This window comes from Anabrus simplex, chromosome 11 (genome assembly GCF_040414725.1).
Source record: "Anabrus simplex isolate iqAnaSimp1 chromosome 11, ASM4041472v1, whole genome shotgun sequence".
NCBI classification, from domain to species: Eukaryota; Metazoa; Arthropoda; class Insecta; order Orthoptera; family Tettigoniidae; genus Anabrus; species Anabrus simplex.
In genome coordinates, this window is record NC_090275.1 from 34,845,740 (window position 1) to 34,863,794 (window position 18,055).

Sequence of the window (18,055 nt, forward strand, 5' to 3'; positions counted from 1 at the left end):
CCCTCTGGGCCACATGTAAATCATGTTCAGCTGTGTCGCGATTTCTCTCAGTTTAATGCGCCGGTTCTGCCTAATGATCACATTTACACTGTTGATCTTTGCACGGGTCCTGGACGTTGCGGGCCTGCCTTTGCGATGGTTGTCTGTGATATCCGTGCGTCCGGCTTCGAATTGCTGACACCACTTTACGATACCTTGCCGGGAAATGGCCCGCTCCCCATACACAGCACTAATTTCACGATGAATGTCCGTGCAATTCTTCCTTTTGGCCCATACGAATCGGATTGTCGCAGGCATCTCATATTTGGAGTGAACATCCAGTTGACGAGCCACTGCATTTGGCCGCTATTCGCACAATACTAGACAGGACACCACAGCGACCTGCCTAACAGACGTGTGGGCAGTGTCTGTCGCTTTCTCCGCTGTGCCCACGTTTGCGACACACAGCGCGCTGCTGCGACGCGTTAGTGCAACTAACCTTTTGATCCACCTAAGGAAATACATACTCACTGAATAAACTTGAAATCATAATTTCATGTGTAATGTATGTCCTATTAATTTTAAAAACTTCTGGATAAGTCCTTTCTGAAATCAACAGCTGCCAACAGTTTAAACTGCTCAGTTATTAATTATGTAAGATATTAAGAGTCATGAATTATCCAATGAAAATGTATTCAACCTTTTTTTTTTAACAATATAGCTAACTCAACACATTGTTCTCTAACGTTAATAGTCACTTTTGTCCACAGCACACAGAATAATATATTTATTTTTCAATATTGATACCAACTTTAAATCAAAATGGACACAAAATGCAATGCTAGGGATTAATATAGCCTGTGAGCCAACATATTTCTATAGTTATAAGTAAGCGGAAATTAATGCAATCTTACTTGGAGAGCGTCTCAGAGGAGAGATGTGTTCATTGCGATGTCCAGGAACCCATCATCCCACCCCCAAAAGCACATTTACTTCTATAACCTAATTAAGATTATTACACGCCATTTTCATTTCTGAAGTAGCTACTTGTATTCCTATTGGCCAATGTAAAGAGGCATGTGATGATCTTCCTGTGAAGAATGTTGATCATAATCCATTACCAACCGCAGCACAATAAAAGCACCAGATCCTATCCTAACTGTCCAGACCAATCGTGCTTCCTCACGAAACTAGAGGTCTCGGGCCACTTCATGGCTTCTAACCGTTCAGACCAATCGTCTTGTCCAGATGCTATCCTAACCATCTGCACGACAAGAACGGGGAACAATCGAAGCATAGTTCCTAAGTACAGAGGTTGGCAACACTGAGCACTACTGTAGAAAATCTTTTCTGAGAAGGCTGCGAGCGAGTAAACAAAGGACAGTCGTTACGCATGTGTGAAAGTGTTGGCCCATGGGCTATACTAATGATTAGGGACCTCAAATATTATTTTTAAAAATAAAAAAATTGCATTTGTGATAAATGCTAATTTTTGAATCTTGTAGTGAACCCAAGCCTATGGTAATTCTAATGTGGAATAAAATCATCTTTACACATAAATAGAAGTGCGACAAAATGCAAATTGTGACCCAAAATACAAAATGAGTATGAATATGCGATTTTGGTGTGGATTGGATTCTGCGAAAATGTAATATTTTACTGGCGAAAACAACATATTTCGGCAAAATCGTCAGAAATATTCAAAATATGATGCATAAATCTTTCGACTGTTCCGATCGATGAAGAAAAGTAGCCAATCGATTGCTGCTTGCTGACTTTAATCAATATTTACAATGAGAATATCAAGGGGAATAAGATCTGTATTGATTATTATCGAAATGTAAATCGAGTGTCACGGAAATAACGAGATAGATGAAGAGTTGTTTTTCTATTGTTCAAAATTGAAACTAGTGAAGAGTACAAAGTCGAGCGATCGTTTAGGTTAAGGGGTGCACGACAAAAGCTGTGCATGAAATGGTTCAGCAATATGCAAATGATGGTTTATATGCCACAGATTCAGCAACAGTGTTTTGCAAGAATTGTAATTGCCGAGTTGGGTGGGAAAAAAAAAAAGATAGCATTGTGAAACATGTTAAATCTGAAAAAACACGTGGGTAAGCGACGCGATAACGAAAGTTCAACCCCTGCTGCTAGTACGTCTCAAAGAAAGCAATCTTCTGTGCTTCTTGTAAACAATGAAAAATTTCCAAAGATAACTTTTCGAAACCCACAGTTGAAGTATTTGCCAGAGCAAATATACCTCTAGAAAAGCTGGAAAGCAAAGAGCTAAGAGCCTGGATTACCGAGTTTTCAAATGAAGAGCTGCCATGTGTGAGAACTCTACGTGAAGTATATTTACCGGGTAAGTTGCGATTTCATTGATCGGGTGCGGTTTGAGTGCGATTTCCATACCGAACTATCTTACCCTACCCAATTGATCCAGTAATTTTAAATTATATTGTTATAATTTGAGGTCTTTCTTTCTTTCTTTCCTTCTTTCTAGAAGTTGCACCTGACCACCAGAAAAGAACAGCAGAGGCTCTAGTGGGGAACAACATCAACATACTCTGTGATGAAACTACAGATAGAATGGGCTGTTGTGTTTTTATCATCATATTCCAAGTCCCAGCTGGATCAAAAAGAGAGCTGCACGTTGTTTCTGTGAACTAGCTTGATGCAGGAAATGCTACAAACTGCTCTCGTGCTGTCTTAGAAGCTCTGCGCAGTTATAGTATACCATAAGATGCAGTTAAAGTGTTTGTTAGTGACAATGCCCCGTACATGACCCGGTGTTACGAATCATTAAGTGTGGTCATAGGGGATCATTTAATGCATGTACAGTGCTGGGCACATAAGATCAGCTTGGATGGCAATAGCTGAGTCGCAGCGATGACAGATTTAAATCATATGGTTGCGATGGTAAAGTAGGCATTTTTGAACACAAGAAAGTGAAAATATAATTACTTACAATTCTTAATATCAAAGTATGGTGCTTCAAAGGAAGCCGACGGAATAGCTGGTTTCAGGCTGTCTTGTATTTGAGTGCTTACTTTACTGATGTTACATTTTTCAAGATGTCTGATATGAAAGACATCAATAACTGTGGTATTAAGCACTTGACTGCTCTGAGTGACCGAGAAGTGAATAGGCTTCACTCCCACATGGTTTTTGTCACAGATCATGCAGCTGGACTTGGTTGACCTCCTTACTGAACTTGAAGGCTCTCGGTATCCTATCTCTCATCTCCTTTACCCCAAACTGCATAACTTTGACGCCAGTTTTACCTTCATTTGTGAGGGGAATTTTTCCGTGGCAACTAATGATGCTTTGACTAAGCTCACTCCTCTACAGCAGGCTGCATGCAGAGACATATTTGTCAAAGCTGCTCATTCTTCACAGTGCAAGCTAGCCACATTAAAAGCTAAAGACCCCAACCATAAGCATTTTGTATCAATTTCTCAAGGTTTGTATCCAAGAAATATAATTTTGAATAATTTTGAATAACAATGATAAATTAGATGAGCTTGAGAAATTGCCTGGAGTAACAGATCTCTCACGAAACAATATCTGGTCTATGAATATTGAATTTTCACGATCACATTGTAATCGAAACCGACTTTCAACTTAGTAGGTCGTGTTACGTACATTTAGTACATGTTGAAGAGATATTAAATACAGAACAAAAATGGCCAACCGGACACCAGTGGAATCCAAACCCACAACTGCGTTGGGAGGTTCTGTACTTAATATCTCTTCAACAGGTACTAAATGTACGTAACACGATCTAATAAGTTGAAAGTCGGTTTCGATATCTGGTCTGGTTACTGTTCTTGGAAACATGCAATTCAAACCCAGATGAAAGAAAGTGAAAAATGTGATGTCATGCTTGCATTAACTGCAGTCCAGACAGAGTTCAGCATATTTGCTAAATACTGTCTTGAGTTGTTGTGGACCCCAACGAACAATGTAGATAGCGAGCGCGTGCTCTCTCAGTACAACACAGTGGTTACAGACAGACAGTGCAATTTTTAAAAAAAGCAATGCCGAAGTACTGACAATGCTTTCGTTTGGACAATGAATTTGTATTGTGTGTGAACCAAGGACAATAATTGCACTTCATAAACTTGGAATCGTTAAAATTAATAATACCTAATTTTTCAGGTCCCTACCAATGATCAATGCTAATACCAAGTATTATCTTGAACACAAACATTTTTACACAGGAATGTTCAATGTTGAATATCTCCTACAGAATTCGAGGAATATAAAAACACCAACATAAATCGCTAATACAAAAGAGAACAAATCTACAGCATCCAAGCATGATTCACCCGCATATTGTTTATTCCACTGTTGGCCACTAAAGAATAGAGCACCAGGATTGTTGGGATTGTTCTTCTTCTGGAACATACCAGACTGACTGACATCTTTTTGGTATTGATGGGTACATAGTTTTCAGGACAGACAACTGAGTAGATAGTTTGATGGGTTGCTCTTATAATCGTAGCTAGAATGTAAGAGAATATAATCCTCTGATGTATTGAGATGCCACGAAAATACCTTAAGAGAACAGAATTTGAACTGGTGAAAGTGAAAGTTGATTATCGATCACCTATTGAAACAGAATTATAACTAACAATTAAATTACAAAGTAAGAAAGACCAACAATGAAACAGAGTATTATTATAAGAGAGTAAATAATTTAATTTACATGGATGCCAACAATTGATTCCAGAAAAGTACTTCAGTCCTGGACTGCAGACCTTTCTGCACTCAACAGAAAAATGAGTGTAGATACATTAGACATGCCGGACTCTGATTCCTTTCTGTGCTCAATGATGCATCTATCTTCAGGGGTTCTGAAAAATAGTCTTAACTAATTTTCATTAAAATGTGAACTTAAGCCCTTTCTGCAATCAACGATTCAAGTGTACTCTTTATGTAATTTAAAGTAATTTCATTTTAAGGTCAATGACTGCAATAAAATTTATTAATAGTCGTATCTCAAAGCCACTGTCCCAACAAATACAAGTCACGTTAATGCCCTGCAAGTCTATAATTCATCAATAACCAAATGAACAATAATAAAAGATCATGGAATTTTGCTGCGAGTGGTCTGTGTCACATCACTGAAAAACGACAATAATAATAAGGCCTTTATAGAACAAGTTCTTCTAGTTACAAACTCCTACAAACTCCATATTAATGACAGTGAATAAGTAATTACACTACATACCACTCACTCACAACCATAGTGAGAAAGCCTGTTAGTGACAACGAAGACGAGACTACATGCAACATCCAGACCAGAAAACACATTTTCTCTGGTCGACTTACTGGAACGCGAAAAAGTGTTACGGAGCAATGTGGAGAAGGAGATGACTGGTGGCAACATCTCACCCTTACTGTAGCAGAAGTCACACACTCGAACCGGAGTCATCCAACCACGTTCTGGAACAGGCATTGCTCTGCTAGAGCATTCTTCGCAGAAACCTTCCCCGCAAGCCCGGCAGTGGTGCTTGGTTGCAGTCGCCATGAACACTTTCTTGCATTTGTGGCAATGCTATGACACAAAGAAACATAAATCAGCTGATGAATAGTAATGGATTCAATGGATTCACTGAATTCACATGCCTTCAATAGTAATCGTTCTTTCATTTTAGTATTGGTATTACAGCAGGCAATGACAAATGTTTTTAAATCTAGGAGCCAGCACTCAACCTAGGAGCCAGGTAATTTTTCTGGTACTCACATTGTTAATATGATGGTGTTTAGCCTTCTGAAAAATAAAATATGGTAGTAATAGCGACAGGTATTGTAATTTTTAGGTTTTATTCTCTACCTACAACAGATTACCACAAAATGTAAAGACAGCAGGGCACTGAACTAAATAAGACATGCCACTTCTTCCTCCCCTTTTCCCACACCTGTGGGGTTGCGGGTGTAAACTGTGTCGCACATCTAGATTTGGCCCTGTTTTATGGCTGGATGCCCTTTCTTACGCTGACCCTATACGGAGGGATGTAATCACTATCATGTGTTTCTGTAGTTGTTGGTAGTGTAGCATGTTGTCTGAATACAAAGAGGAACACCTTGGGACAAGCACAAACACCCAGTTCCCGAGCCAGAAGAATTAATCAGACGCCATTAAAATCCCCGACCTGGCTGGGAATCGAACCCGGGGCTCTCTCAAAAGAAAGCCTCAACGCTGACCATTCAGCCAAGGAGAAATAAGACATACCCCTATGTATACAAATGTATGGAACTAGCCAATTGTTGCAAACTTACATTTTGATACTGTTCTAAGAAACTTGTAAATTACAAAATGTAAATAGCAAAGTGAATACTATCGTCAACAACACCAAACTGCACAAGTCCTTTGTATATATTAGTCTGTCATGCTAAAGGATTAATAACTTAAAATTAAAACAAATATGATTCAAGGAACAAGCTTTACAAGACATCCTTATTTTGCCATTTCTTGTTTACTGGATGGAGTCTGTTTACAATATTTGCACAGTGCGAGACTCATATTGTCTTATAACCATTCAAAATAATGTAACCAATCTTTGTTGAATTTCCTCTTAACAGAAAAAGATCTTCATGTTTTCTTTTTTCTGAACAAGAAAGTGAACTGTTTCATTGGTTTTTGGAGATGCTCGAGTTTGCTCGGGGTATACGGTCCGGTCATCACTTCTTAATTGTTAACTCCTTGAGTGCAAACATTACTTATATGACCACTCAGAAATGTTGTTTTAATTTTATTTATTTTTAAAATTTCTTTCCTGTAGCACCGACGATGATCAGTGACGATAAGACAGGAAAGGGCTAAGAGCGGGAAGAAATTGACCATGGCCTTAATTAAGGTATAGCCCCACCATTTGCCTGTTATGAAAGGGGAAATGGAAAACCAAGATCAGGGCTGTCGACAGTGGGGTTCAAACCCACTATCTCCTATATGCAAGCTGAAGCTGACAGCTCCGTGACCCAACCAGGTGCAGGCACTGACTGTTTATAGTGAGAAGTGTCAGCGTTGATATAATTAATGCTTCATTTAACTTGACATAGTTCTTTCTATAATCACTAGATGGCACTAATAGTAAGGTTTCCCAAAAGAGGAACCTTGATCACATACAAGCATCTTGAAGTTTGTTTTGAAATAGTATAGTTTCTTTCAACAAAGCGGCAGTTGAGTAACAGCATGGCGTCATCCAACTTTATTGCCAGTTTGAAGAACAAACAAGCGCAGTTTGATGTAAAGCAGGAAAATAGTTATTTCAATGTTTCTCATGCAATAAATTGTAATCTCGAGTCACATATCTTCCCAACAGGCAAATAAGGTTGTGATGGGTTTGCTCATATTATAAAACCAAGAAATGGACTGCTACTGTATGTGATGCCAAGAAGTAGTGCACTCAGAAAGTATGTCATGACATAAATATGAATTTTGAAAGATTTAGTACAGTAAACTATCAAGCTCTATTTAAAATTTTAAGACACCTTGGACTACAACCCAAATTAATAAACATGATAAAACTAACTCTTACTAACACCAAATCAAACGCGAAGTTTAGGGGTGAAATATCAGTCATTTGAAATTAAAACTGGATTATGGCAGGGAGATGGGCTCTCACCACTATTATTTAATTGTGCTCTAGATATGGTAATGAGGGAATGGTTTAGGAAATTTCCTCCAAAAATAAAGATTGGCTGAAAAATCAAAACAAACCGCCTGGGTTTTGCCAACGATTTAGCATTACCAGCAGTTGACATAAAAGAAGCAAAAATCCCAGACAACAGAACTTCAAAATATTGCAAATAAAATTGACCTCAAATTATAGTTTGAAAAAACAGAAATTATGCCCAAAAAACCAATACAACTAAAGGAAGTTACCATAAATGGTAATAAAATCAAAATTGTAACTTAATTTAAATATCTTGGAGAATTACAAGTTATAAATCTCATTTTACAACCGTATTGGAGTTCAGAGTAATAAATTATTATATTTAAAAAACCACCTTTCCAATACACAAAATCCTTATAATTAGGATGAAACCATTTTAATTACAAATTGGACATGTTTCACTCAATCTTAGTGAGCATCATCAGCAATAGGTAACATAAATCATTGGTGGGTCAGGGCCCTGATCCTGTCGTATATCACAAAAGAATGTCTAATATACATTGATAAAAATATATGAATTTAACACTTTAAAAATAATCAATAAGATTATTTGTGTCTATTAAAACAAAAATTGATCATTAAAACTGTTTAAAATGTAAAAATGGAATGGATGGCTTGAAATGTTAAAAATAATATATAGTAATTAGATGTTCTTAAAAATCGTTGTCCAATATATCTACGCTCGATTGTATTAGACTGTTTATGATAAAATCAGTTTTTCATATCAGGGTGAGCTCTTATTATAAACTATGTTGCTGTTTAAGAATAAACATGATGATAAACGTTAAAAATCACATATGATGGTTGAAAAACTAAGTTCACTGGTGATAAAACATCGTCCAGATCGGCGTAAATTAGCCTTTATGGGATTCCTTGCGTTGTGTTTCAGTTATCATTTGTGCAGTAGTGTGTTGACGTTGTTCTCCTAACGGAGAATTACTGATCTACTATGTGAAATTTAAAACGGATGTATCCTGTAAAAGAAGAAAAAGGGGAAATAATATGAGTGTCAGCTATTGGAAATTTAAAGACTGTAGCACTGTAAGGAGATAACAGAACATGCTTACCCGTGTGTGAACTGGTCCCTTGGTTGTTTACTGAGGTTTGATGGTAACTGACTTACTGCTGCGTGTGTTGTATGAATGCGGTCGTGGAGACGGGGAAGGTAGTGGTGAGGGGAAGGGATATCGTAATCTATAATCTTCATTTCCGTATTGACGAATTGCACAATTAAAAATAGGAGAGGATTTCCACCAATCAATACTCATCCACTGCATATATTAAACTACAGGACCGGTTTCGACCTCATATACAAGGTCATCTTCAGCTGAACCATACATACATATTTATATAATGAAGCTTTGATTAAGATTGTGTTGTTAAAGGAATGCTATATGATGATGATGTACATTTAGTCACATATAAATGGGGCACGTCTTAGCGTGAACTGGCGTATATGTCATTCTGTACAATATTGCAACTGTATGTCTAAAATATTATGTTGAAGGTCTTAAAATTAGTTTATAAAATATGTCTTTACTTAAACTAACTTATATATATATATATGTACAAGATAAATACAATATATAAAAACAATTCATGCATATGAACATTCGTTCTTGCTTGTTGGTCAATACATCGACTAATTTGAGGGGAAGGGAGGCGGGACATTGCGCGAGTTGTCGGCCAATGGGGAGGATGCAACGGTAGGAAGCGTTGTGGGTGTGGCTACTGTTGCTGCTGTTGCTACGGGAGGATTGAAAGCATGTTTATAATGGAAAACCTTCATGAAATTATTAGCATTAATTCCAAATTTAGCAATTAGTTTGGGGATTTGCTCAATTATGCGGCTGTTAATGTCCGAGACTTCATCTAAATTACTATTTTTATTAAAGTATTGGTCCAGCCAGAGCTTTACCAAAAATACATAAACAAGGGATTCTCAAACTTGAATTTTCGTGCTTTTTCGCTCCCCTCCTAGCCATTGGTGGTGATGGTGACTCTACACAGAGAGACCGTCAGTTCTTAATTTTCAACACAGTGATTTCATCCTGTTTTTTAGTTGTATCAAAGTGCAAAAATTTTTAGACTAAGAGGTCTGCAACCTCGCTATAAGCACTTATTGTTCGTTTCCGTCTGTATTATTTGGTTTCATTCCCTACTTCTTAGGTTTAAAACACTTTTTAGATTAAATTATGTATAATATTAATTTTTTTTCATTGAATTTGTCTCAACGAGTTATTTATTGCTCCATCTAACGATAGAAATGTTGTGTATTGTATTTCTTTTTAATTCCCTCATGTCTCTTTTGTTTTCATTTGTTCCTTCATTATGTTTTTAGCACATTTTTAGCTTGTATTATGTAAATACTTTAACCCCTCCTTATTTCACTGAAGACGGCTCAAACGAGTCGAAACATGTTTGAATTATATTACTCCATCTAATGATGGAATTATTCTATGTACTGAATAGGAGGACATATTAAATTTTTTCCTCTGTAAAGTGAAAACCATCAATATGGAATAATTCTAATATCTTGTAAACTGTGACCTGGCGCCTGGAAATTTTGCGCCCTGATATACAATATTCACATGGTTTACTAAATAAGTAAACAACAGTTATATCTAATAACAGCAGGTACCTTTATTTCATTATTTGGCCTCCAATACTTAGGAGCAATCTGGTCTGCAACCCACGAAGATAGCATGCGGGTCGGCGGGGAACCGACGCTAACAACAGCCTCAGAGATATATGATACTCCATCGAGCACTTTCTGAGCAGCATTCTGGGTAGCTAGAAGTGCCGAATTACTCTGGAAACAAAAAGCATTAGGTGAACAACGTTTCAATTTTGAAATAATAGTAGTTTTACAATAAATAAGTATTCAATGGTTACCAAAGAAGATCAGTCTCCTTGGCTGAATGGTCAGGGTAGTGGCCTTCGGTTCAGAAGGCCCAAGGTTCAATTCTTGGCTGGGTCTGGGGTTTAATCGTAAGTGATGAATTCCCTTGGCCTGGGGGCTGGGTGTTTGTGCTGTCCCCAATATCCCTGCTACTCATACACTGCACATAACACTACTCCACCAAAACACGCAGTTTCCTATACATGGCAGATGCCCCCCACCGTTGTTGGAGGGTCTGCTTTACAAGGGACTAGCAACAGCCATACAGTATTATTATTATTATTATTATTATTATTTATATATACTGCTACAGGACATTTAAACAATATGGATCAGGATATACTCCACCTTCACTCATGATGACAAGCAGACAAGGACAACTAGCACACAATAATCAGGAGAATGCCAAAATTCTAGCTGATCACTTCAAAGAATTACTAAATGCTGAAGACCCAAAAGAATACCTAGAATTTTCACCTGATCCAAAAAAATAAAACACGCTTAGACAAGGTTATTCCACAAGATTTCCATGAGGTATTTCAAGCAATTAATTGGCTCAAGAATTATAAAGCTGCAGGAGAAAATCAAGTGGTTGCAGAGCTGTGGAAGAATGCAAATAACCAAACACTTCAGAACCTACACAAACATATCATAGACATATGGAACTCTGAAAAACTGCCTGCAGAATGGAATACAGCTATAATTCATTCAATACACAAAAAGGGCGATAGACTGGATCCAAATAATTACTGAGGGATCTCTCTACTTGATATCACATATAAGATCCTGTCTAGAATTATCCTAACGAGAATTCAAGAACAGCTCGACCAAGAACTTGGAGAGTATCAGGGGGGATTTCGACCTGGAAGAAGTTGTCCTGACCAAATCATTAGTCTTAAGTGGATTATGAACCATCAAAGAATGAAAAAAAAAAGCTAGTTATCACTTTTGTTGACTTCAAGAAAGCATACGACAGTATTCATCGTGAGTCATTACTTAAAATCCTTACAGAATTTGGGTTACACCAGAAACTCGTTAACCTCATTGGTGTTACCCTCAAGAACACTACAGCAAAAGTTAAATTCCGAGGAGAGTTGTCTGAATCATTTGAAATCAGGACTGGACTTCGACAAGGGGATGGTCTCTCACCAATACTGTTTAACTGTGCATTGGAGAAAGTCATGCAAGAATGGTCTAAGAAATGTCAGCCAAACATCAAGATTGGCAAAAATATCAAAGTCAATTGTCTAGCATATGCAGATGACCTTGCGCTACTTGCAAGTAGTGTGGAAGAGGCTAAACTCCAAATTGAAGAATTAGAACAAATAGCAGCAAAAATTGAATTACAAATCTCCTTTGAAATGACAGAAATGATGCCATCCTTCAAAGTGGAAACATCACCTATCACACTGACCAATAACAAACAAATTAAGATTGTTAATAAATTTACATATCTTGGAGAGATTATAACTTGGAACTTAAAAGAGAAAATATCAGTTGAAAATACAATTACCAAATTAAAACAAGCATAACACATTACTTGGCCAACCTACAAGAAGAAATCTCTCTCCGATAAATGCAAAATTTAAACACTACAACTCCGTTATTAAGCCTGAAACAACCTATGCTAGTGAAACCTTATTCAATTTGAATGTGAAATCAACTACAGATAAATTATAGAAAATAGACAGACGAATCATTAGAACAATTCTGAACAAAAACTCCAAGTAGATGGACAATGGCGATTACTACCCAATGAAATTGTATACCAGGAGACTGAGTCTATAATAGATACAATGCGGAAAAGAAGAGTTGCTTTTTTCTGTCACATATCACGACTACCAGAGACTAGGATACTCAAACATTTATTCAACTACTTTTCGAAAAGTAAAACTAAAAATCACTGGTTCAAAGAAGTCCAAGAAGATTTAAATGAATTAGACTTGAGATTTCAACAAATTGAAAACAGAGAAGAGGATCCTGAGAAATAACGACGTAAGACTTCAACTGAAGACCTATACACGCAAACAGTACAACATAACTGACAAAGAACGGGCAGCCAGGTCAGAGAGAATGAAACATTTCTGGGAACAAAAGAAGAAAAATCAACCAAATTTGTAACCAATATTCATAAGACTTGACTGTATATAGATTGATTTCAGTGCTCCAATGTGGGCATAAAATAAATTTTAAAAATTACTGCTACCAAAGATGATTATGATGTCATCGGCCCTGCTACTAAAGAAGAGAAACTCAAGTTCAACCGAAGTTTTACATGACTTCAAATTAATTAATGAGGTATGAAGCTCCACAGATCTGATTTGGAGAAAAATGAATGCCAGACTAAATGACTCAGGTTGTAGTGTGCTGGCCTTCTGGCCCAAGCAACTGGGTTCGATCCCTGGTATCTGAAAGTGCTCAATTATGCCAGCCTTGTGTAACAGGATGTAAAAGAACATCAGCAGAACAAAATTCAAGCACCCTGCTCTTTACAAAAACCACAAAAATAGATACCATGATGTAAAAATATGATTACATTTTGAAATAATCATGAAACTTGATACTTCAAAGACATAACTTTGATACAAGAACAATATTCAATTTTCTTTAGCTGCATAATCTAATAATCTCCTTACTAATTAAGTAATCAGTAAATTCTCCATACAATTACAGTAGAAGCCCGCTATAGCGAGTACGGCATACAACGAGAACTATGTTATAGCGACGGCTTTTTTCTGTCCCTTCAAAATTCCTATATTAAACTGTGTATCGTCCTTCGGTTGCAGTGAGAACCCTATCACTGGCGCATCCGTTATTACGGGCGATTAAGCGCGCGCGATTTTTCCGTTACCGATATTTATGCACCCCAGCGATGATATTGCATGCGATCGATTACCTTCGGCATCGTTTCCTCGCTATGTGCACTAGCGATTTCTCTCGTCGACATTCGAAGGCGATGTCCGAGCCGATCAGTAATATCCGTCGACAGCTGTTCCGTAAAGAAAATTCAAAATGAAAGAGAACATATTTTCATAATAAATGCGTAAATAACGTGTCCGATAACGGTTGTTAACTCGTTAAAAATTAAGGCTGACCAAATGACGCTTAATTTGGAGGCTAAATACTGCAATTAAGTAAGAATGGGATACACCTCGAGATATGGCAGAGTGCTTGATTGATTTCAGAGGTTAGTTCATATTTTGTCGCGTCTGGTTAAATTACGGAAAGGCTATTATGAAAATTTATAGCGAGAAAGGTATAATTTCTCTACTGGCGCTTTAAGTGTTTTTTCATCGTACGTATAGTACAGTTAAGTTAGGATTTGTGACGCTTTTTGAATAAGAAAACTGAAACATTTGCAACAAAATGCGATCGATCATCTTCGGTACGGTACCGGTATAGTTTTCTCACTTTGTGCATTTGCGAGCTCTCTCGTTGACATTCAAAGGCGATGTTGGAGTTGATTAGTAATACCCATCGACTGCTGTTCTCTAAAGAAAATTCGAAATGAAAGAGGATAACACGTTTTCGTAATAAATGCGTAAATAACGTGGCGGATAGCAGTTGTTAACTCGTTAAAAATAAAGACTGAAGTAAACGATATCTTAATTTTAATGTTATATACGGAAATGACGTAAGAATGTGATACACCTCAAGATATGGCAGAGTAGATAACTGATTTCAGAGGATATTTCATATCTTCTCGCATCTAGTTACGGCTATTTACATGTAAATTTTTCGCTAGGAGGTTATTTCTCTACATGTGTTTCAAATATGTTTTCATGATAGGCTACATATACGCTTAGGTTAGGTGACGCTGTTTGAAGAAGAAAGCTGAGGTGTATGCCACAGAAATCTCTGGAGTGATACCGTATTTCTCCGAATCCAAGACTTTTTTTTCTCAGAATCTCATGCGAAAACTCAAGGGTTATTGCATTAGCGGCCTAACAGTAAGTTAATGGATACCACTGGCAACTACTGCAGTAACCACACTGCTTCTTATCACACGCGCTCAGAACTTGTTGACAATAAACGACCACCTCTTTATTACACATCGCTAGCCGCGACAACCGGTTGTACAGTGCCTGTGTGTTTCTCAAATCTGCAGAATGGCATCAAAACATGCAACCCTTCGAATTCTTAGAAAAGCCATGGCTACTCAGTGGCAGAGTCAAAACGCGTCTATTGTACTTGACGCTTAGTAAAATTAAGGTTTATAGACAGCAGGAATATTTTCGTGATGGATAGTCGTATTGTGAAGATACGTGGAAAAGGTATTGCCGGCAAATTTTCAACGGGTTCTAGTCGATATTATGATGCTAATTTTAAGTTAATGTTTATTAAATACTGGGAATATGTAGAATAATTGTGCAGCCGCAAGAAAATACAACATAGGCCTAACTAAAGCCAATATTTGGCATTAGCGTGAAGACAAAGAGCTAAAAAATGTGCACTGTACAAAAAATGCATTCAGTGGTCCGCAACAAGGACTCTTTATACAGAAGTCCAAGATGAAATTGTAAGGTATGTGCACGAAAAACGCAAGGGCGGAATGGCCATACCGTGGCGCAATAAACTCGTTCGTTGACTTTCAATGTTAATGATTAGGCCTATACATCGCTAGCCGCTGAATTTGGCCGAACCCGACAAGCGAGACGTGCGTGTAGCGGTAGCCGGTTATATCTGACGCTGCGTAAAAGTAACAGTTTTATAGACAGCGAGAATAATTTCCTGATGGATCGTTGTATTGTAGAGACGCATGGAATAGGTATTGCCGGAAAATTTTCAACGAGTTCTCTTTGGTATTATGATGCCAATGTTAAGTTAATGGTCCTTAAACCCGTGAAATAAAGAATAATTGTAGCCAAAAAAAAAAAAAAAAAAAAAGATATGGCGTGACGAAAGTCAATGTTCGGCATCTAAAAATGCGTAGGCCTACTGTACAACAAGGCATTCATATGATTTTACAAACTTCTTTTTTGAGCCTGATTTAAATTTTTGAAGAAAAAAGTGGGATTCATCTTGAATTCGGAGAAATACGGTACTATAGTTTTTCAGACTGAAATTAAATATACACTTTCACGTAGTACCGTATCTGATTACGAAAAATAACAAACAAGTATGCCATAGTGTGGATATCATCTGCGGAAACGCAAGTTTTGAACAAAATGATTGCCATTTCATACCGATTTTAAAGTGCATGAAGGGTTTTCCGACTTTTATACAAAAATCGGATATAACGACAATCCGTTATAGCGAGTAAATTTTTCGCTCTTATGAATTCTCGCTATAACGGACTTCTACTGTACTTCTTAAGGAAAGCAAACAGAAAAGCCATGCAAGCCCTAGGAGGAGAGGAATGTAAAGGCTTTTACTATCTGCAATCTTGAGGCTAAGTGAGTTTGAGTGGCTAGCTCTTTGCCCAGCCACCTTCTGCCGCCAAGGAACTAACTAGGTAGTCATTTTTGGTGAAGGCTGAATGAATCTCACTGTGGGCCCCACCAGAAGTGGAAATTTTTGTTCCATAATATTTTACTTTCTGATCAACGTCCTTTCAGATGAACAGAGTATGCCTTTACCACCTTGGCTAGGGAGTCCCTAAAATTACTTCATAAACAAGAGTAATATGTTAACTTATTTTCTAGTAATATTCAAATAATGATATAAAAAACACACTGGTCTTAATAGCATGTTGCATGGATACTCAAAATCTATTTGAAAGCTTTCTGATCAAACACAGTGAAGAATGAAGAGGAGGGAAGAGGTTAAAAGGTAAAATGGAACTGAACTATATTTCCCAACTTAAGTTCATATGACAAAAGGGAAATTACAATGACGATTAATGAGTGAGCATTATGTATGCAGCAACACAGTACAATTCCTGTATGTAGTAACCACTTCCTAGAAGAAAACTAACATTCTTTTCTCACAACAGGGTAGGGTCACAGATGTGATGTGCATCACACATGTGGGCCTGGTCCAGCCTAACAGCTGGACATCCTTCCTGATGCCAACCCAATAAGAAGGGATGTAGTCACTAATGCACTGGTGGTTTATAGTGTGAATGAAGAGGTGTGTATTAAGATTAACAAGTGCACCTGATGCCCAAACCAGAGGAATTAACCAGACACTGCTGAAATCCCCAGCCCAGCCAGCCATTAAACCTGGAACCCTCTGAACTAGAGACCTTAATGATGACTATTCAACAAAAAACCCAGACAAGATTAGCACTGATTACCCTCTATAAAATTGGTAGCCATCAGTGTCGTATTTTTAATATGGATAAGAAAATCTGTATTTCTTCAATATCACAGTTTTCTATACATGAAAAACCACTGCACTGACTGCAGACACACTTGAAGTATACAGAGAGTGAGTTGGTGAATCAACATTCAACTGCTTGGAGGTTTTCAGCAAACAAAGCCAAAGATTTCAGCTACAAACCAGCATTCTTGATAATATTTACATAGGTCCATTATTATGTACCATGAACCATATACACTAACTGCCAGAACCTTTTAAAAGTCATGCTATAATTTTTTTTTGAAATTTGAACATTTTTAAGGGAATCAGTTGCTTTTTCAGAAAGGAAAGTCATCTACTGCAGATTACCAACCCCAGGCCAAACGTGTTGAATCTCCGTCCGTACTGCAGAGTCTTCTGGATTCTTGTTCCCATACCAGTACTGGCGGCTGCGGTAGATCTCTCCACAGTTGGGGCACTCTATTACATACCTACAAATGCAACATAAAGTATTCAGTGAACTGCTTTATGCCAGATACTTGAAAACAGAGTAAAGCAAAAACATACTCACCCTGACCATGCGTACTTTGCCAGCCCAAACCACGATGTGTCCGCTGTAGACGTAAGCTTCGGGTGAACTATCACTTCCTTGCCGTTACTGTGACATAATTTGCAGATGTACATGCAGTTCTCAAACTGATGCTGGTATCTGCAGAAAACAAGATATACACTCATGAGCAACTGAATTAGACATAGCTGACATTTTGACAAAATGGTGTTGTGTTCACCCGGTACATGTAACAGGATAGTGTAGGAAAAGAATGCAACACTGTCAGACCTTGTACTGGCCAGGTGAGAAACAGATGACCACAGGATGGGCAAGACACGAGATCAACACATGCCTGATTACTCCAGGTGCATGCATAAGTCTTTTCTAGTTTCACTAAGAGATGGTGCCAGCAAACAGTACGCAGCGTATGAATTTGACACGTACGTCAGTTTGTTCATCTGACATTAACCTACCAAAACACACAAGCTGAGTCCGCCAAGCACTAGTGTCTGTGTGGTAATGTGCCTGAAAAAGAACATTTGCACGCATTGCTTTTCTTATTTAATCAAAAGAAAAAAGGCTGTGGAAAGTCATCGTTTGCTGGTAGAAATATATGGTGAACACGCTCCGTCTATTAGAACATGTGAGACATGTTTTAGACAATTTAAACATGGTGATTTCAATGTGAAAGACAGT

General features: G+C 37.7%; 1 protein-coding gene across 3 annotated transcripts in view; it reads right to left on the reverse strand.

Moving 5' to 3' along the window:
- LOC136883481 (zinc finger FYVE domain-containing protein 1) overlaps nucleotides 1-18,055 on the reverse strand; it is a 76,560-nt gene that overhangs the window by 23,336 nt on the left and 35,169 nt on the right. Inside the window, exons 6-9 of one of the 3 annotated variants that reach the window (XM_067155820.2) lie at nucleotides 17,381-17,518; nucleotides 17,183-17,300; nucleotides 10,306-10,476; nucleotides 5,386-5,542 (exon numbers count right to left, since the gene is read on the reverse strand). In XM_067155820.2, the coding sequence (XP_067011921.1) occupies nucleotides 5,386-5,542; nucleotides 10,306-10,476; nucleotides 17,183-17,300; nucleotides 17,381-17,518 (584 nt within the window). Of the gene's footprint in view, nucleotides 1-5,316; nucleotides 5,543-10,305; nucleotides 10,477-17,182; nucleotides 17,301-17,380; nucleotides 17,519-18,055 lie in introns of all 3 variants that reach the window. The other 2 variants (XM_067155818.2, XM_067155819.2) reach the window with 2 other exon arrangements.